The sequence below is a fragment of the Acomys minous genome (genome assembly GCF_964271855.1).
Source record: "Acomys minous genome assembly, chromosome: 3".
NCBI classification, from domain to species: Eukaryota; Metazoa; Chordata; class Mammalia; order Rodentia; family Muridae; genus Acomys; species Acomys minous.
Window position 1 is genome coordinate 82,180,120 of NC_140485.1, and position 20,899 is coordinate 82,201,018.

Here is a 20,899-nt window from a genome sequence, read left to right on the forward strand (position 1 = left end):
AGTTTCTTGTTTTGTTTTATTTTTTTGTAGTTTCTGTTTTTCGAGACATGTTTTCTCTGTGTAGCCCTGGCTGTCCAGGACTCAATTTGTAGACCGGGCTGGCCTTGAACTCACAGCGATCCGCCTGCCTCTGCCTCCCTGAGTGCTGGGCTTACAGGTGCCAACACTCCCAGGGGCTCAGTGCTGAAATGTTAAAGTGTGGGTCTGATTCAGAGGTCAGATGTCAACCTCCAGGACTCCTCCACACCTGTTCATCCTCCTTGTCACGGCCAGGCCTCTTCCCTATGGGGACATAGCTGTGTCCGGCTCTGCTGTCCCAGCTGCTCCTCCTTGGGGGTGGGGGGGGGCGCGGGAGGAGCAGGTCTGTAACCACAGGGAAATACCTGAGATAATTGGCTTACAGCTGGAGAGTGTTGCTAAGTTCACAGTTCTGTGGGTTCCAGTCCTCACTGGGCAGCTCTGTTGCTTTAGGCCCCTAGTGGGATATGTGGCAGCTATGGTAGAGAGGTGAGGAGACTGTTCGCCTTAGAGGGGAGAAGCTGAAGAGAAAGATGAAGAGGCCAAGCGTGTGCCCCGGCAACTTGAGGGCCTTCATTAGGCCTTACCGCCAAAAGGCTCCCTCACCTCTCATTAGGGGACCAGGTCTTTGGCGATTATGTCCCAACTGTGGCATTGCCTGTGTGTTGTGGGCAGGAAGAGTAGTGACTGAATTGGCTGCTGCTGTCACCTAACTCAGGGCCTATCCCAGCGTAGCGAGGAGGAGCTGCGCCTGCACACCTGTGCTGCGTGGGTGGCAGGCACCCCACTGTGGGACCCTGAAGCCTTGCGTCCCTCCAAGATAGGAACCTTCCTCTTAAATCAATCTCAGTCACCTCCCTTGGCGTCCCTGCCCTAGGATGATAAATTGAACACTATGGCTGTTCCACCTGCCCCACCCCCTCCTCCTCTCCAGTTCGCTCATCCTCAGTGGATCGAGGTAGACAACAAATGTGAGTTTCATTGGGGTGTGGAATTCCAGTCTCCCCATCCTTCAGGCCTCTCCAACCCAGAAGTCCATGTGGGGTGTGCATGTGGGAGCAGGGAACGTGTCTGCTGGCCTGGTCACCACCGGGCCACTGTCCAGTGCTCTGCAGGCAAGCACCAAAAGGCTGGAGAGATGCAAGGGAGGGGATGGACGGTGGCAAAGACAGCTGATCCCTCTCAGAGAGTCCAGGAGTGGGTGGACCCCAATTCTAGACCCCTGGTTGAGAATGAGGGGAGAACACAGGGAGTGCTGTTTCCCCCCCCCCCCCCCGCCCCATGTTTTAGAGGAACAAAGTTATCAGCAAGAATGTACAGAGCATACACATGCAGCAGGCACGGTGCGGGGTACGGGAGGACCACTGATAACAAGGTGGAATCTGGCAGATGCTTACATTTCTAGTCCTGTACTGTCTCACGTAGCTCTCTCAAACACCCCTACAGATGTGGTTTGCCTCTACTTTTGTTTAGTAAATCCAGTATGACGGAGAGGCTTTGTTTCTGGTTTTTACCCTTGCTTTCCTATACTCTAGAAAGAGCCTGCCGTGAAGTAGGTGTTCAGGAAATACTGGATGGACAAACAGCTGGATGGACAGTAGCCATGAGTTAGATAGATGGATGGGCAGGTGGGAGGATGGAGAGATGGATGGATGAGTGAACCTTGATCCTTAGTATCACAGTTCCCCCGTCAGGCAGGGACTTGCCTGAGGACACACAGCTCCACACAAGAGGCCACACCATGGCTTCTTCTTCTTTTTTTTTTAAAGTGTATTTTTAATATATTTTATTAACTTATTCATATTACATCTCAATTGTTACCCCATCCCTTGTATCCTCTCATTCCTCCCTCCCTCCCATTTCCCCCTTACTCCCACATGGCAGCTCTAGACAAGAGGCCACACCATGGCGGATTATTATTATTATTTTTATTATTATTATTATTATTATTATTAAAGTGTATTTTTAAATATATTTTATTAATTAATTCATATTACATCTCAATTGTTATCCCATCACTTGTATTCTCCCATTCCTCTCTCCCATTTTCCCCTTACTCCCCTCCCCTATGACTGTGACTGAGGGGGACCTCATCCCCCTGTATATGCTCATAGGATATCAAGTCTCTTCTTGGTAGCCTGCTATCGTTCCGCTGAGTGCCACCAGGCCTCCAGGGGACGTGGTCATATATAGGGCACTAGAATTCGTGTGAAAGTCAGACCCCACTCTCCACTCAACTGTGGAGAATGTCCTGTCCATTGGCTAGATCTATGTAGGGGTTCGAAGTTTACTGGACGTATTGTTCTTGGCTGGTGCCATAGTTTGAGCAGGACCCCCGGGCCCAGATCCGCCCATCAGTTTTCTAAATCTAGGATTTGAGAGGAGGAGGGAACCCATCAGTAGAGGTCAGATAAAAATTAGGTTCTAAATATGCTCCCTGGAGCCGGTGTAGTGGAGATCCAAAGTGAACTCCCAACTCTGACATCCTTTGCGATCTCCTGAGTCCCCGTGGACAGGATCCACCCTTGGATCTGCCTGGGGCCTGGCCCCACCCCTTTCCCTGCCATTCACTGGCACTGGGACCAGGTTTCCTCAGTACCGGAAGTGGATGCTCCAGAGCTGCCTTCTTCTACTTCATGGGGGGAGGTGTGGTAAGGTTGAAGCTATGTGGGGGTCCGCATTCTCAGCACTTAAAATAACAGTGACCTCCAATTGCTAAGACTGCCTGGCTGTACACTTGCTCACAATCAGAATCTGTGTAGTCCCCTGCAACTTACTTTCCTATGTGCCTTCGCTCCCTTGTCTGTGAGTTAGCAAAACCCACTTCTGAGGGTTACGTGTATATAGCTGTCTCACTGCCAGCCATCTGCCGGGAGTTCTGAGAATACTACGTCGGCCTTCGCACTGGACCTTACATCCGAGGACAGTGGTTCCTATTTCACAGGAAGGGAAACTGAGAATTAGGGAGACTCATCTGGGCTAGAACGCAGGCCATCTGCCTCCGTAGCATGTGCTCCTGGCTACCCTAACCCTGCCCTCCTCTGCTCCTGAGATCAACCCAGTCAGATTTCAAGGGTGCCCAACCTCTGGGCTGCTCCAGAGACAGACTAAGGGAACAGAATTGCTTGGCGTGAGATCCTCCCCATATCCATCCTGGCCTCTGCATTTCACAGTCCTGAAAGGCCAAGGGAATGAAGCCCCCAGAGTGGGCAGCTGCAGGGCTCTGGTCCCTGCATTGCTGAGCTCCATACCCAAGTTGCTGCACCCTGAGTGGATGTGCAGGTGAACATGTGTGCCTGTGTATGTGGAGGGCGTAGGTCAATCTCATGTCATTCCTCAAGAACCATCCATCTTGCCAGGTGGTGGTGGCGCACGCCTTTAATCCCAATACTCGGGAGGCAGAGGTAGGTGGAGCTCTGTGAGTTCGAGGCCAGCCTGGTCTACAGAGAGAGTTCTAGGACAGACAGGGATGCACAGAGAAACCCTGTTTCAAAATTAAAAAAAAAAAAAAGAATCATGCATCTTGGTTTTTGAGACGGGGTCTCTCATAGAATCTAGAAATCTCTAGTTAGGCTAGGCCAGTTGACCAGCACGCTCCAGTGATCCTCCTGTTTCTACCTGTCAGCACTAGTATTACAAGCTTGCACCATGTCCTGCTTTTTGTGTAGGTTCTAGGATTGACCGGAGTCTCCATGCTTGTGTCCCAGGCACTTTACTGACCAAGCCGTCTTCATGGTCCATTTTTCCAGTTCTACATATTTGACACACGGGCCAGTTGATTCTCCAGCAGTTTCCCCTCGGGACAGCTCTGTAATGATTCTATACTGGCAGCTATCAGAAGGCTGAGCTGTGGGGAGACACTGTGGGAGAAGCCAGCTGGTGGCTCCCGTATTACCTAGTTCACACCAGCAAGGCCCCGCGCCCCCCCCCCCCCCCGAGGAGTCCTGACTCTACCTTGACGATTCTGAAAATCACCAGGGCTATTCTGTGCTGCAAGCCTCCCACTAGGGACACCAATCTTAACTTCTGTTGAGTAGCTAACAGGATAGAATTCAGCTGGTGGTCCAAAGTGGATGCTGCAGAGATGGGTTAAGAAATTTGATTTGGTGGTTAGGAGAGAGGCTGGGTACAAGCAGCCTGTTCTGGCTTGACCTGCACCCCACCAAAGGGCCCAGCAGGGGGCACCATTGAGCAAAGGCCCAAAAGGCTTCTTCCTGCTGCACCCAGGAACATTTCAGACTATTCCAGGTGGTCACAGATGTCAGTAAACACCAACCAAGAACTAGGGGCACACAGGGACCCAGCCAATCCTTTTCTCTCCTGGCATATGAGGCGTGGGAGGTACTGTCCACAACTGAGGTCCCTCATGTAGGTAGAGTGATCCCAAGCCACTGTCCTCAGATTTCAAAAGCCCTTAATGACCTGCCCCATGGCTGCAAGGAAGGACAAAAGGACCATTAGAAAGGCAGGGGTTGGGTCAGGCCTGAGGCACCCAGCACTGCCCCTGCTCTCATTTTGGCAGGCTTTCTACCTCTGTTAAGGTCAGGCGCACACTGGAGAAGACAGTGGCTATACCATGCCACTAAGAAAGCGTCTCAAGATCTTGGTGAGGGGGGTCTGTGGCCCTAACTAAGTGGAGGCTTGAAGGAGCAGGGGATGACATGACACCAAGGTTAAGCTTTTGGATTCTGTTGGATGGGTAACCTCTAGGTGTCCTGTCCTGGCGGTGGTCTAGAAGGTTCTAAGCCTGAACTCTCCAGGAGCCTCCAAGCCGGGAGCTATCTCCAGAGTCGGGATGGTGCAATCTGCCCCCCAGGCAGGAATGTGCTGGCCCTCAGAGCCAGCCTCCAGCGGTGGCAACTGCCTCCCATATGTGGCAGTCAAAGCGGGCAGGCGGGCGCCCAGATGGTGTTCATTTTCCTTGGTCATCAGTGACATGCATCCTTCATTGCCAGGATGATATCTGAGATGTGTGGGCTAGCCCTCTCTTTGCAGCTCCGCTTTTGGGCTTCTGGATCCTTCCCAAGGGCAGAACAGACACCAGGCCCCTGCCCTAGCCCTCCTTAGACATGCCTATCTTGGAGCAGGGACCATGATCTTTCTCTGCCTGCCTCCCTCCCCCCCACCTTCTCACCATGGGAGTCCCGAGGACGGCTGTATTAAATCTGTAGTCCACCATGACAAACCATGTTCTCATGCAAGGCATACTTCCCTGGGCACACCCCAGTTATGAAGAAACTCTGCCCCCAAAAATGTTGGCATTGAAATAAACAGCTCTGTGATGATTGTCAGAATTAGAGCCACAGATTGGTGAAGGCAGGGCAGGTGGTAAAGGTCACAGTTGAAAAGCGATGTCACTGAGACCCTCTCTTTTCTTTTTTCTTTCTTTTTTTCTTTTTTTCTTTTTTTTTTTATACTTTTCAATTGGTTCTTTGTGAATCTCACATCACGCACCCTGTTCTGAATCATCTTCTCCTTGCCTCAGACCTGCCTGCCACTCCTACAAACCAACGCCCCAACAGAGAAAGAAACTCTCATTGTGGAAGCTGAAGTGTGTCACAGTGTATCCCATAATGTGCTCTTTATTCCACATTTCTTTGCTTGCAAATGTTCATTACAGTGACCTCTGGATTCTTCTACTCTATCAATGCTGGAACTCACTGGGACTCCTCTTGTTGCCCTGTGTCATGGAGATCCTGTAGTTTTGGATCTGTAGGACTAGCCCCTTCATGCACTCCAGCAGTTCATCAATGGGGGAGATGTTGGGGTGGGCCAATTCAAAGCCCTGGATCTGGGCCTGAGAGTTATCAGAGCTGGTCAGCTCTCCTGCTTGCACGCTCTCAGAGCTGGCTCACCAGCAACAGACACCCCACCACCAGCAGCGCCAACACTGCCCTGCTGCCCAGGTCAGTTGCAGGGCTCGCTCTCCTGAGTGTTGTAGCTGCAGCCAGTGAGGGGCATGGCCAGCTCTCCCACTTTCGTGACCCCCCTAGGCCAGCTCTCCTGCCTGCCAGAAATGGTGAAGGATGAGAGAGGGCAGAGGGCATCTCTCCCTTGTCCAAGCCACAGAGCCACCACTCAGCAGACAAGATGCAGAGCTACGCTCTCCCACATTCATGCCTTGGGGTCAGCTCACTGAGACTCTTATCTGTCAGTCCTGCCCAGCAACTCCATGCATATCTGTAAGCTAAACTCACAAGATTCCTGCTTTACAGTTGGGATGCTGGCACACAGGTAAGAAGGGGAGGGCCAGAGCTTTAAACTTTCAGAGTCCAGCCTTGAACCTGCTCTCCACTAGTAGATTTTAAAGTGTGGCTTCAAGGCTACAAGGAAGGACCTATAAGCTATTTGGGTTCTAGATCCCGCTGGAAGCATTCCACCAGCCCTCAGGGGAATCTATGTACACACAAGTGGGATGGCTCGTGCTTGGCCCGGTGTGGTGGCCCACACCTGTCGTTCCACATACTTGGAAGACTGGAAGAGGGTTCCCAAGAGTTCAAGGTCAGCCTGAGCAACGCAGAAAAATCCCTTGTCTTAAAATCAAACTTAACGAAAGACCCCCTGCTCCCCATTGTCTCTGAGGGGTCAGTGAGTGTGACTGTACCCTCAAGCACACTGAGACCTGGGGCTTCCCTCTCATTCTTGGTGCCAGGATGGGCATAGGAATTTGAGGGTCTGCACATGGCATCAGGCAGCACCACTGTGGGCAGCAACCCCAGCTACTGCCACCGTGAGAATGCAACCAAGACTGGCAGATACTTGGTTTTTTCCAGAAGTCCAAATTCCAGCTTTTTATGTGAAATCTCTTGATTTTATAAATGCTGGCCATCTGTCTGAATTACTCTTTAAAAATAAAAAAAAAGTGTGGGGCTGTAGACTTGGCTGGGGTACCGAGGGCATTTTAATGCCAGGCACACTGTGTGCTGCTGAGATGATCCCTTCTGGGACAGAATGTTGTTGCTGGGGGTCCCAGGTGTCCATACGAGTCCCATGAGCCCCAGGGGCAAAGGTAGCTGTGCTGTATGTTGATATGGCAGTGACCTCAAATCCACTCAGTTTTCAAATGGAAAAAAACAGTACTCCCCCCCACCCCAATTTGGGGAGCCATTAGTTCCTGTTAGATGAGGTGTTGAGGCCCAATCTCAGGACACCAATGACTCTGACCCTGAGATCTTTGTCATTTCTTGTCCCTAATGGAAAGAACAAAGCTGCCCTTCACCCAAGACCAAAGCCACCCTATATAAGGTCTTCCCTCGGCGGCAGTGGCAGAAAGCATGTCCCCAGGCTTTGCCATCTACCTTCTAGTCTTTACCGTGTCCCTGCTCTCTTCATGGTGCCTCACAGTTCACTGTGGGTTGTGGCAGCATAGGGGCAGGATAGGCACGTCAATGTGCGGATGAGCTGTGTGTGGGGCGATCTGCCGGTGTGCTGATATGCCCCCTTTAAGGTTTCGTGTCTGAGAGTTGCTCCCTCAAGTCTTCAAGTGGGGAAACCAAGGCATCAGTGATGAAGGGACTTCTCTAAGGTCATTCACCAAGCAGAAGAACCAGGATTTCCATCTGACCACCTGCACATATCTTTAGATAGAGACAGAAGTGACACCATCCTCTTCCAACCTGGTAACCGTGGCTGCAGTTTCTCGGATGCTGGCTCTGTCCTGGGCTCTGAGCCTCCGCTGTTTCCCCTCCTTGTGGCAGTCCTGCAAGTTAAGCGCCATCATGCCGTTTTATACATAGAAAAGCTGGGGCTCAGGGTGCTAACAGGCCTTGCCCAGGTCCACACAGTGCCTCCCCAAGCATGTAGCGATTGGATGTCTACCATTCTCCCCCCACCCCCCCACCCAACAACAACAACAATCTCAAAAGGTCCAGCAAGTGTTTATTGAATGAGTGGCTGGCTGGCTCAGCTCTGAGTTTCTGTATGTATTCAGAATTATAAGCCAGACTCACCTTGTAAACTGTCAAGCCTAACGTGGTTATCACGCTCTGTAGAGCGGACTTTTCAGTTCTGGTGCGTTGCCCAGGCACTGGAAGAAGGACAGGCGACTCAGATGTCATTTGGCCCTCTTCAGCCGCTGGCACAAGGTGGGGCCATACCTGTGGGCCCAACTGGTATTTCTGCTGGGGGAAGCTGGTCTCAATTGTGAGAGACAGTTGTTCAGGAGAAACACATGGGGCATCGACCATGATGCTCCAAGAGAGCTCACGAGGTTGCAATTAGAGCCCAAATGTGCTCATTTATAAGCTTGTGTCTGATCTGGGGTAGGGTAGGGGTTCGGGCCGGGATCTACCTGACATGGAGAGAGACCTAGGGCTTTCTTGGAGTGCCACGGAGGGCAGTGGAGTGGGCGGAGCTGCAGGCCCCTCTGTCCTACAGAAGCGTAGCTGCCCACCAAGGTCTGTTTCCTATCTAGCGAGCTAGGTCTTTTCTGATTGCAGGCTGACAGCCGAACATAAGCTGAGTGGAAAGTGCCGTTCTGGGGAGCCATGCGGAAGCCAAGCCGTGGGAGGGCTGGAAAGCCCTCGGAAGCTCTGCTGCCTTTTGGAACTAGTGAGGTTCCTGGCTGCCGCTTCACTCTCTCTCTCCATCTCATTTGTTTATTTCTTTTTCTCCCTCTGCTTCTGTATTAGTCAGAAATCATTAGGTTACAAGTGACAGAAAAGCTGACTGAGAAGTGGCTTGAGAGATGAGGCGAGTGTACAGGGCCTCTGGGCAGATCAGGTAGGGGTGGAGGCTGCCTTTGAAACTCAGATGTAGAGCCTGGCTCGGCCGCTGTGTGTTCTTCCTTCTTAGAAGGGTCTTGGTTTATGCAGCATTCGCCAGCCTCCACCATGCACAGCTTTGCAGGTCCAAAGAACAAAAAAAGAAAACATGTATGGAATATCACAACACTACACCACACAATACACATACCACACCCCACACATATCCCACATACCACACACACCACACACACCACACCACACACACCACATACTACATCACACATACATCACAAACCCCACATACCACACACACACACACACACACACACACACACACACACACACACACCTACACTTTTGTGGTGTCCGCCACTCCTGCAATGTTGAGTCCCGTGGAAGCAGAGCCAAGCTGTTCAGCCTGCGCGCCATCTCCCCCTGCCTGTCACGGACAAGCCCTGCACTAGCGCTCCAGGAAAACAGCGTGAGGTCTCTGCCTCCAGATTCAGTATTGCCCTGGGCATCTCATTTTTCCTCCCAAGCCTGGGTTTCTTCAGCTTCAAGATGGCAACACACACACACACACACACACACACACACACACACACACACACACACACATCAGGGCATCTCAATCCACAAATTCACCTTACAGGAAAACTCGCCTCGCCCTCCAGTGACAGAATGTAACTTGCAGTTTGCCCACGTTTCCTCGGGATCACTTTGAGTCATTTGAGGCTTCCTTCATCACTGGGGTGCCATCTGGCTCCATAGGCTGCCTTAGTGCATACACAGCGGGAGCATCGTCAGTGCCACCAGCACCGTTATCCTGACCTGCGTGGCACCATAAGCTTTGGTGCACTGGGGAGGCCGGCAACTTAAACAAGGTGTGTGAGGTGTTCTCCTCCTCCCGTTATAGCCCCGGGTTCGTGTAGCCAGTGTGCTGGTGCCTTTCTCAAGACCCTTCAGCTGCAGGGAGCAGCCGAGGCACCTGCCGTAGACACTGCAACCCTAACAGCGGAAGACAGAGGAGAAAAGAGCAGAATGGGCCCTTCGCCCATGCCCATCTCACTGGTCAGACATGTGACCACTTAACAGTGCAAGGGGACCGAGCAATGACCTTTTTTAGACAAATCCTGCTAAAATTCAGGAATTCTTTCCTGAGGACAAGGGGGGGGGGGTGACTAGCACAGAGCTTGAGGGTGGGTCTCCACTTCTCCCAAACCCTCCACCTTCCCTACCTATTACCTAAACTTGATGACAGAATGGGGCTTGGGGAGGGGATCTAGAAGAAATGGGGAATAAAGTATATATGCCTATGAGACTAGAGAGACGGCCCCGTGGTTAAGATCACCGGCCGTGTGGCAGGCTCACAGCTGTCTGTGAACTCGTGTCAGGAACCTCAGTGTCCTCTTCTGTCCTCAGTGGGCACCAGGCATGCATGTGGTGCATGAGCATACATGCAGGCAAAACATATGCATACACACAAAATAATATAGTAATTTTAAAAATATAGCCCTCCTCCTATTCTGGTGCACCAGAGAAGCTAAATTCTTTTTTTTTTTTTTAATGGATTTTTATTGCAGACTGTTTCAAGTTTGTACTAAAAATTAAAAACTAATATAATAAACATTCTGGTGTGTATGTGTATGTTTGTGTTATGTGCGCCTGTGTGGATGAGCATGTGGGAGCCAGAAGTCAACACTGAATGCCTTTCTCAGTCGCTCTCTACCTTGCCTGCCTGCCTGTCTATCAGAGTCCCTTGTTGAACCCAGAGTTCTCTTAATTTGGCTAGACTGGCTGGCTAGCAAACTCCAGGGAATCCCCCTGTCTCTACCTCCCTGGCACTGAGATTACAGCCACACTCTACACTGTCCGGCTTTTTGTACGGGTCTAGAGTCAAAATTCGTGCTGTCACGGCAGGCGCTTTGCTGACTGAGCCATCTTCCCACCTGCCCACCCTCATCCGCCATTTTGACCGAATCTCCCTCTGTTCACATTCGCCTCAAATTTTTTTTAAAGATTGATTGATTGATTGATTGATTGATTTATATAATGCTCTGCCTGCATGTAACACCTGCGGCCAGAAGAGGGCACCAGATCACATTATAGATGGCTGTGAGCCACCGTGTGGTTGCTGGGAATTGAACTCGGGACCTTTGGAAGAGCAGCCTGTGCCCTTAACCTCTGAGCCATCTCCCCAGCCCCATTCGCCTCAAGTTTTAGGAAGCTAAATATGATAAATTAAATATGAGTGGGGTCTGTCCTCCTTCCCAACCCCTCTCCCACCTCTGCCCCAGATGTACCCCATCCTGAATTAAGCGTGCGTTCGCCCCGATCCGTCTCTCGTTCCTCAGCCACCTCATGCATAGGCAATGCTACAAATCGTGGCTCTGCTGTTGAACTTGATACAGATGGTGCCTTGTGCGTGACTCATCCCACAGCTTGCTCTTTCTTCTCCGCGTTGGCCTTGAGCTACATCCACAATGACAGCTGGCTCTGCCTCAGCCGTTTGTCATGGCCGCACTGTGTGTGTGGTACAGCTGTGGCATGTGACTCCACCACCGCGTATTTACCTTTTCTCCCCACAGTGGGTTCTCTTTTGTGACTGTGTGCTATTAAGCCCTGCTGCAGTAAACATCTCTGTCAGGGTCTCTTGGCACAGACACGCAAGACTCTCTTGGCCTCGTCGAGCCCCAAGTGAGGTCAGCTGACAGGCACTGACAGACAGGTCACCTGGTAGGAAAGCAGATCCCCGAGCCCTGACCTAGACCTCCTGTTCTGATGTAAATCTGAAATGAGTCTCACAGCTTGGTGTTTTGAACGCTGTCCCAAAGCAGGAGAAACTATTTTGTGAGGCTTCGGACCTGTTAGCAGGTGGGGCCTGCCTGGTGGAAGTCTGTCACTAAAGGTAGCCTTTGAAGGCTTTGCTTAGTCCAACTTCCTGTCTCGCTCTGCGCTCCTGGCCCACGGCGACGTGAACAGCCTCTTGCCACGGGCTCTCACGGCCACGAACTGCTCAGCTCCGCCACTCTTTCTCTCTGCCTGGTACCAGGGGTGTGTCACAGGGGCACCCTCTGCTCCAGTGTGACCCTGCTGCGAGGGCCACCCACATCAGTCTGCTCCTTGGGTGTAGGCAACAGAAGAGAGGTGATGAGGTGGAAGGCTCTCGGGTTTCTAGGGTGGGAGACAGGAGAGGGGGACAGACCGACCAAGTCTAAGCAGAAACCACAGACACCAGGCATGGGATCTCATCTGGGCTTTGAGAGCACTGTGCTCTGACAGAAGGAAAGGGGGCCCCTGGTTTCTATTCTAGAGAGGACCTGGCGCTTCCCACACCAGATGAGCCTCAGTGGAAAAGATACACTAGTGGGAACCGAGGGACCGGGAGCTGGAGAGCTAAGAATGTCCTCTAATGGGGAGCCATGGGCTCGGGTGAGCCAGGGTGGGTAGCCGGGTCATTCAGTGTCTCAGCTTGGTGAAGCATAAAAACAGAGCAGTTTTATGTCCTCTGGGCAGCTTCCTTGTCCTTTCTTAGTGACCCCCTGCAAAAACGAATTCTGCTTAGCGATTCTGACTCCTCCTGCGCCGCGTCCTGTCCCTAGTGGTCCACACTGTTCCCTCTCTTAACGGGCACATGCCTCTGCAAGGCTCTTCCATGGGTTCCCTGGCCGCAAGCTTCTCACGCTTGCTGTAAAGTCTGGTGTGGGTGCTTCCTGCTGCCCCCATCCGTCCCTCTCTTCCAGGCCCCTTCTCTGCTCTGAAAGATACAAGAAAGGACTGGTGACAAGGCTGGGCCGTGAAGACTAGCACCCCATCTGATTTGGCAAAGGTCTCCCTGCGAGCCTTGGCAGAGAGCATCCGACTCCATTCCAGAGCCTTGCTCACTTTCTCCCCAGCTTGGCAGCCTCCTTTCTTCTTCCTCCCCTTGACTTCCTGAACCTGGTGGTGGCGGGAGCCTTTGTGATGGTGACAGTGGGGACTGTCATTTGTGCAACGCACACACACACACACGCTGCATGCACACAAATACTGCTTTACTAAAGAATAAATGTGCTTATAATTTAAAAAAAAAGCCTAGGGAACGGTGGCTGAGAAAATTAGACGTTGGTTTCTCTCATATCAGCAGTCTATAAATGCCTACTTTTAGGTCCCATTGGCCAGATTTTGGTCACCTGATATCTAAGTAGCCAGGGATATGCTTGGAAATGTGGCCTTCTGTTGTATCCGGCTAACAGCCCGACGGGTCCATCTAAGTAGCTCACGTGTGTGATTTGACTATCTCTCCCCCACCTGGTCTGGCTGCAGCAGGCACTGGTCTGGGGGGCAACTGCACAGGCTGTGTCCTATGTTCGGAGGAAAATGGCTGTTCCACGTGCCAGCAGAGGCTCTTCCTGTTCATCCGCCGGGAAGGTATCCGTCAGTATGGCAAGTGTGTGCACGACTGTCCCCTCGGCTTCTTTGGAGTCCGTGGCCAGGAGGCCAACAGGTGCAAGAGTACGTGTCTTTGCCCATGTTGCAGGCAACTCTGGTAGAGCATCCTTATACCCTGCCCCCACCCCCCTCGCACAACATACCCTGGGAGGAAGCAGAGCCATGCCCAACCCCGAACTTGGTGGCTCTAGCTGGCCCTGCAGCCCTAGGCCAGGTAGTCTCTCCTCCCTGATTCCATCAGCTCTCAGAGCACCAGCAGTCTCAGCACAAACAACGCAGGGAACCTTTACTTCTGTCTAGGCTCTGTATGGCCTCCAGTAGGCTACTCGCCTCCTCTGGGCCTATCTCAAAGAGGAAAAGCAGTCCTGCCTTTTCCTCTATTTTTCACTGTGGCCTAGGACAAGTTGTCATTAATCTCTGAGCCTTGTGGGTAAAGCGTGAGGGAGCCTCACTCCCAACCTAGATTTTCCCTGTGAAGGCTAGTGTATCGCTTCCCTTGCTCAGCCTCAGCTGAGACAGGAAGGAAGGCCTCCTCATACGCAGCCCAGCTCAATAGCAGTCAAGTCTGGGCTGCTGACAAGATTATTCTAACCCTGGTGCTCTAGAGCTTGGGGCTGCACCGAGGCCATCCCAACTTAGGCAGAACCATGGGGCCCCGGCACAGGCAGCTTACATGTGGTGTCCCTGGCTCTGTTGCAGAATGTGGGGCCACGTGCGAGAGCTGTTTCAGCCAGGACTTCTGTATCCGGTGCAAACGGCGGTTTCACCTCTACAAAGGGAAGTGCCTGCCCACCTGTCCACCAGGCACCTTGACCCACCAGAGTACACGGGAGTGCCAGGGTGAGTGAGGCCCTGGCCACCTGCCGTGGCCTTGGGGAAAGGGCAGAAAGCCTAAGGCCTGAGAACAGTCAATGAAATATTGTGGGGGTGATGGACGGCCTAGCCACCTGTTGGTACACAGAGAGTCTTCAGGGCTCCGGTGCCATGGTAACCATCATGGATACTGTATCACCAACTCTGGCGTTGCTCTTGTCTCAAGGGTGTTCTCACCAAAAAAAGCAGTGAGGAACAGTGTTATCCATAGCCATGTCACACACTTCATGTGTGTCCCAGGGCTTCTCTGGAGACTTTTAAAAAGTAACTACATAGAGCCAGGGATGTGGCTGGATCAGGAAAGGGCTTGCCGTGCAGGTTTGGATCCCCAGCGCCCACATAAATGCCAGGCACAATGTGTACTCTCTGTGACCCCAGCAACGGGAGAGACAGGTGGATCCCTGGGAGAGGCTGAGCTCTTTTGTCTTCGCACTTCAGTGGGAGACAGAAGGGGCATGCAGTTGGCGTCTAGTCGGGTGCAGAATCCTCCAGAATTCTGAAGGAGTATAAAGTTCCCGGACCCAGCCCATCCATCACTGCCAGCCTGTCTCTTCTTCAGTGGGACTCCTGGGTCTGTCTCTGAGCCTCCACTCCCTCCCGTGACCAGATATATAAGACAGCAGGCTGCCTGCCGAGTGCCTCTGCTGCTCAAGGCCTTGGCAGAGCCCTGGGCAATCGGGTCCCATTTCATTCATCTTCCGCTTCTTCCAAGCTGGGCCTGCCTATCTGTAGGTCAGCATCCTGGGGACTTTGGGGGGTGGGGTTCTATCCCCCTGAAGCACCCCCACCTCTCCTTCCCACCCCACTGGACCCAATGGTGTGGCCCATGCCTCTTCTCGGTTCCCACAGCTTCTGTGCCCTCCAGAATTGCACAAAGCATCCTGGCTTCCTAGTGCAGCACCGCAACGTTGTGGTGCATTCTGGGAGCAGGCGGGTGTCTCTTACACGCAGCTGCCCTTCTCTACCTGCAACCCTGGGTCTCAAAGTAGGCGCTCGGTCTCGACTTGTGCGGTGAATCCACTGTGTGGTGGCAGCATGGCTTCCCGAGGTTTGGAGACCTGTTCCCATCCCGGCTGTGTACGCCTGTTCTTACTCCAGACCTCAGCACCTAAGATGGAGACATTCCCTGTCTGCTGAGCTGGGTGCTGCCTCCCACTCAGAAACGAAGGGAATGTGTCTGAAATTCCATCTTCTGAGAATTTTCTGTCCATTTTCTCGTTCTCCCTCACAGCAGCCCTAAGTGGCTTCAGCCTCCTACAGTGGTTCAAAGAAAGGCATATGGCCAAGTTCAAAGCTAGAGCTCTGCTCCTGAGGACCTTTTAGCAACCAGTTACTGCATGTCTGTCCCCAGCCATGTGGCCTCTCAAATCCTGCTAGCCATGGAAGCTTTCCCTCAGCCCTGCTACCTCCTCCGCGAAGCCTTCCCCTTCACTGACAGGGGCCCGCTCTGGCCTTCATTGAACTCTTGGCAGGCTCCTGCAAATGGCCGTCTCTGTGTGTGTGTTCCCTGCCCCCCAACAACAGGCTGAGTCCCTTGCAGGTGGAGGCAGTCTCACACTGCCAACTGGCTCACCCGTCTGTCTCTCCCTTCACCCACAGAAGAGTGTGAGCCCAGTCCGTGGGGCAGCTGGAGTCCCTGCATACACAACGGGAAGACCTGTGGCTCAGGCTGGGGCCTAGAGACCCGGCTGCGGGAGGCTGGCCCGGCCAAGCAGGAGGAGATGGCGAGCTGCCGAGTGTTATCTGAGTCCAGGAAATGTCCTATAAAGAGGCCCTGCCCAGGAGGTGAGCACCAGGCCTACAGGGTCACACTGGGAAAGGCCTAGGGGTAACTTCTGGTGTCCAGGGATGGAGACTCCCCCCCCCACACACACACACAGATTGCATCTGCAAGGCCACCGGGAAGGCCTTGCCCGCTAGCCCTTCCTGGGAGTTAAGCATCACCCTGTTGGGTATTTCCCGAGAAGGGTCCCAGACATAGTAGGAAGACGGGTCTACAGTATCCAGATCCCCATGTCATAAGGATTTTGGAATGGTCTGCTGCTTCTCGTGCCTGGGAAGTGTGGGTACAGTACAGCGCAGCGCCTATACTGGAATACAAAAGACAAGTGATGCCAAGAAGGGATGCTTGACCCAACATACAGAGATCAGTTGGAGACAGGCACCCAGGAATGCAGAGAGCCAAGGTTGCCATAGAGACTAGAATGAAACACTCTAAAACCCTAGGCACACATGCACAAAGAGATCTCTGAGGAATCGATGCTGTCACCTCTGTAACGGTAGAATGTGGGGGTGGGGGAGCTCTGCTGGTATAGGCATAACCCCACTAAATGCCGCAGGGACCCCTCCACTGTGGCATGTAAGACCACAGATTTCCAACAGAGACCACCAAGAACTGCAAAAGAGAGGCCAGATGCATGGGTCATGAAGTCAGCACAAAAAAAGCAATGTTAAGCATGATGTGTTGAGTTCTCTGTAGTGACTGATGTAAATGTAGATATTATCCCATTTCAGGAGATGGAGGCCCACAGAAGTTGAGGCACATGCCTCAGCCATGAGTAGGTGATCCTAGCAGCCAAACATTAACCAGTAGGCGAAGAAGAATCTAAGTTGTAGTCAACAGGACACACAGGACACCGGAGCTAGGATACACAGGACACACAGCTGCAACATGGTGGAGGAAGAATTTGAATCCAGGGCCTCCCCCCCCCCCCCCCCCGCCATTACCCACACGTACAGAGTGGGCAGTTGGGACAAAGAGTAGAGCCTTGATGAGACTAGACATCCAGAACTCAAAGAAAGCCCTTTCGCAGGTGGCTGTGCTAGGACTGTGGTGCAGACACTCTGAGGTGACTGCTGCGAGTGGCATGTGCCTAGTGTGGGTTCCCACAGGCCTGCAGAGCCTCCTCCTATAGGCGTTGGCCTAGGCGCCTTTTCCACGGAGATCTTTTCTGAGCTCCCGCTCAAGAGCCATCTTCTGTCACATCGTGTCATAGCACTGACACCTCTGGGGGAAAGCCCTTTGTCTTCCGCAGTTGTGTGTGGTGAGCCCTCTGGTGTCCGAAGAGGGCAAGGCTGGAACAGAACCCAGATGTTAACTCCGTGGGATGGGGAGACGCATGGTTGGAGGGAGGAAAGGTGGGTGAGTCGGGGTGTGAGTGGCTAGGTAGGCAGTGCTATGAGTGGGTGGGCACATGGGCGGATAGGTGAGAGGTCGGGTGGGTGGGTAAGTGGATGGGTGTGTGGGTGCATGGGTTGGAGGGTGCAGGGGTGGGTTGATAGGTTGATGAAAGGTAGATAGTTTTGTGAGTGCATGGCGAGAAGAGTGGGGGACTTGTGGGTGAGTGAGAGATTTCTTGGGTAAACGGGGAGGGGGGGGATGCACGGGCGAGTGAAAGCATGGTCGTGTCTGAATAGAGGTGTGCGGAGATTGGGGACACAAGTCACTCATCTCTCCCAAGCCCAGCCCTCAAAGCTGACAAGGACCTCTCTGCCAGTGCTCTCATATGTCCCCGGACTCTGTCCTCACCTGTGGCCTGCACAGTGCCTCCAAGGATTTGGTGGCGAGTCCCAGAAGTGGGCAGTCTAGTCTACTGGGTGACACTGAGTCCGTCCTGCAGAGGGAGATGCTGAGGCCTTGGCTCCTTGGGAGAGAAAGTTCTCATCCTGCTCTGTGCCAGGGTCCTCAGGTCTCCCCCTCTCTGCTGTGTATCCTTGGAAAGCAGTGCCCCGAATAGTGTCAGCCCTTCCAAGAACACACAGCTCCCCCTGGAGACTGCCTTGAGGCGGAGCATATGGAAACAGCTTGGGTGAGGAGGCACATTATAAACTGGAAATAGAGGGTCGGCCTGGCTCCCAGACACACCTCAGTCTTTCCTCCTGTCAGTCAAGAATGACAGGTAGCGGCTGGGGAAAGAGGTCCCCAGGGAGCAGGCCGATCCCTTCAAAGGCGTGTGCGCAGTGTGAACTGCTACAGGGAAGCACAGACAGGGCTAATGACAGTGAGCAAAGAAGAGCCACTGAGGGACGCCAACAGAGGACCCTGCCGAGGGACATTCAACCCTCCTAAAGACAGCATGCTAGGACTCTTTCCACACCCTCTGCCATCTGGCTGCTGGGCATCCAGGCAGCCTCAGCCCAGATGAACTTCAGGCCACTGAGCAAGTTCGTCGTCTGGCCAGCCTTCGGTCACCTCATCTAAGAAAAGAGACTTAGCAGGTGTTCACACTGGACATGCGCCATGTTCTTTCAGGGTTGGTGGGACACACCGGGGTCTAGCGGAGACAGGGGCCTGGGATTTGCAGCCAGCCCTCCGCACTGTTGGAGCCGTTGTGGCCAACCTCTCTCCCTGCCTGTCAAATGGGATAGAAATTGTAGTTTTTGTTCCCACTGAGTAGGTTTACTCTCCAGCCTCGGTGGGTGGTCTGGCCCATACCGAGCAGCAGTTAACTTGAGGGCCCTGCTAGTGAACTTACAGCCTGGCCAGGAGAAGTTGGGGGGTGGAACAGGGCAGCACAGAGGCTCGGTCTCCAGCAGAAAGCCTTATTAACAGTGGGGTAGAACATGGCGGGGGGGGGACGGGTATGGGGAGACCACCCCCATGAGGCCGTCCTGAGTCCTGACAGGTGCTGGTCCTTCAGTGCTTAGGGGCCCAGCCCCACCTTTACATCAGGCCCTCCCTCCTCAAGTTGCTGTCCCTCCGGTCCCCCGAGGGATCACCAAGCAGGATTCTGTCTGGAACATTTCACCTGCAGCTCCAAATTTAAAACAGGGTGACTTTGAGTCCAGGGCTCCAGCTCTGGGGCCTGCTGAGACTGCTTGCGGGGGTGGGGCGGGGTGTCCCTCATCTCTCAGGACCTCCCTGGACCTGTGTTCTCTTGCAGAGAGAAACCCCAGGCAGAAGAGCCGGAAGGACCGGCGCCAACGCCAACAACGCAAGGACAGGAAGTCTGAGCGCAGGCTGCACCCGCCTGCCTCACAGTGACTGAAGCCTTTGGCTTGCTGCACTCCCACTGTGGCCTCCCCGTTCTCCCTTGCCCTGCTTCTCTTCCTGTCTGGTAACTTTCCTGTCTCTCCGATATACTTTATCCGTCTCCATTTTCCTCTCTCCCCTCATCATTTCCTTGTTTCTCCTTCTTTGGACCTTTCCTTCTCCCCATGTACCTTTTTCTTCACTCCCTCCTGTTTTACTTTCTGTTCTTCACTGTCCAACCCACACACATGGACAGACATAAGAGAGAGGCTGAGCCTCTGTCCTCCATGTGGCTCCCTGCACCTCGAAGCGAACCTTTTTTTTCTTTTTCTTCTTCTTCTTCTAGATCTTTCTGTGACCCTGTCCTGAGTCTTCCTTTGCAGAAGGAATAGGTTCAGGTACGAAACGGCAGGTCCTGGAAGCCCAGCCCTAGCCAGGAAGACGCTGGAACCTGGGTTGTGAACCTTCAACCGGGACCCCGCCTTCAAGGCCGGTTCTGCAGCACTCAGCCAGTGCCTCTGTAACGAGGCCAGGGGGACGGGTTCCAGAACCTCCCAAGGCCCAGCCTGCACCACTTGTCCAGGATGATGGGATGGAAGCCACAAGGGGCTTTTTAGCTAGAAGTGGTCCCAAGCCCCCAAGTACATCTCCTTGGAAATGACTGCCACACACCCTCAGCCCCGTCTCTCCCCTCCTCACCCCTGCTCCATCTCCCTTTCATAGTGCCCATGACCTTTCCCCAACTACCCACCCTCCCAAAGCCTTCGGGGACCTGTGCGCAGGATCAGGTGGGGCCTGTTACTCAATAGTCCCAGAGGCTATTGAAGCCAAATGGAACTCAGAGATGGCCCCACCCACTCCATTCACCCCCCTGCTGCCTGCTGTCCATCACATGCACCCCTGGCGGGACTGATGTCTAAGGAAACTTGGGGACACGTCCTCTGCCTTCAGTCAGCACAGCACATCTATGAAGATGTCTGAGGGTGTTTGGGGAGACGGTAGAGAAAGCTGCTAGGTCAGCAGTTTGGACGGCCTCCCGCGTGTGTTCTTTCACTGTGAAACCCCCAACCCCAGACAGGAAGGATACTAGGAGGAGCCCTGAGGGAGACCAAATTAATTGGCAAGCCCGTCCTTAGCCTGGCCATTGGCCGCTTGGTGTGGGAACTGCCGTTGTTGCTGGGAGGAGTCTGGGCATTAGGGCCCAAAGGTAGTTGGGAAAGGGTGGGGTAAAGCCAAGGGAGAAGCTCCACGCACTGTATTGGCACCCTGTCAGGCAGTGACCGTCACACTCACCCTACACTTAGCAGGTGGGGATCCCCAGCACCACTCCTGACCCTGTAGCTGTGTTCCTTTCTGGCGTCCCACTGTGAACAGCTGGACCCCCTGCTTGCCGGGCCAGAGGCTCCCCTTCTCCTCCGCAGAAGTTCACACCCCTTAAATGTTTTCTTGTTGTTTTAAGATGCCAAGCCACTTTTTAAAGAAAGATTAAAAAAGAAAGAAAGAAACTCATGAGGATTTCTTGGGCATCCGACAGTGTTAGAAACTGCGCCATACCCAGAGGTTCACAGAAGCAGAATCTGAACTTCCTGGGGGCGGGAGCTGTGGTGGCAGCTTCCACCAGAGCTGAGAGGGGCCATGGTTTATGGGGACTGAGTGGGGACAGAGTTTCCACTGGAGTGCTTCCCAGCTCCTTGTAAGAAGGGGTCTCTCAGGCTCCTATGCTTGCAAGGACCCGAATTGGATCCCCAGCACCCACGTGAAAAAGCCAGGCATAGTAGCATGCCCTTGTGGTGTCACAGCATGGGGAGGCAGAGACACGCAGGTGCCTGGGGCTTGCTGGCCAGTCAGCCTGCCCCAAGAGGCAAGCTCCAGGCCATTAAGAAACTTTGTCTAACAAAAC

General features: G+C 53.3%; 1 protein-coding gene across 2 annotated transcripts in view; it reads left to right on the top strand.

The window, feature by feature from the left end:
* RSPO4 (R-spondin 4) overlaps positions 1-20,518 on the top strand; it is a 33,176-nt gene extending 12,658 nt beyond the window's left edge. The window contains exons 2-5 of one of the 2 annotated variants that reach the window (XM_084775363.1): positions 13,029-13,217; positions 13,854-13,994; positions 15,627-15,812; positions 18,911-20,518. In XM_084775363.1, coding sequence (XP_084631489.1) covers positions 13,029-13,217; positions 13,854-13,994; positions 15,627-15,812; positions 18,911-19,011 — 617 coding nt within the window. In that variant the 3' untranslated portion in view covers positions 19,012-20,518. The remainder of the gene's footprint in view (positions 1-13,028; positions 13,218-13,853; positions 13,995-15,626; positions 15,813-18,910) is intronic. The other variant, XM_084775362.1, reaches the window with a different exon arrangement.
* Positions 20,519-20,899: the final 381 nt, after the last annotated feature.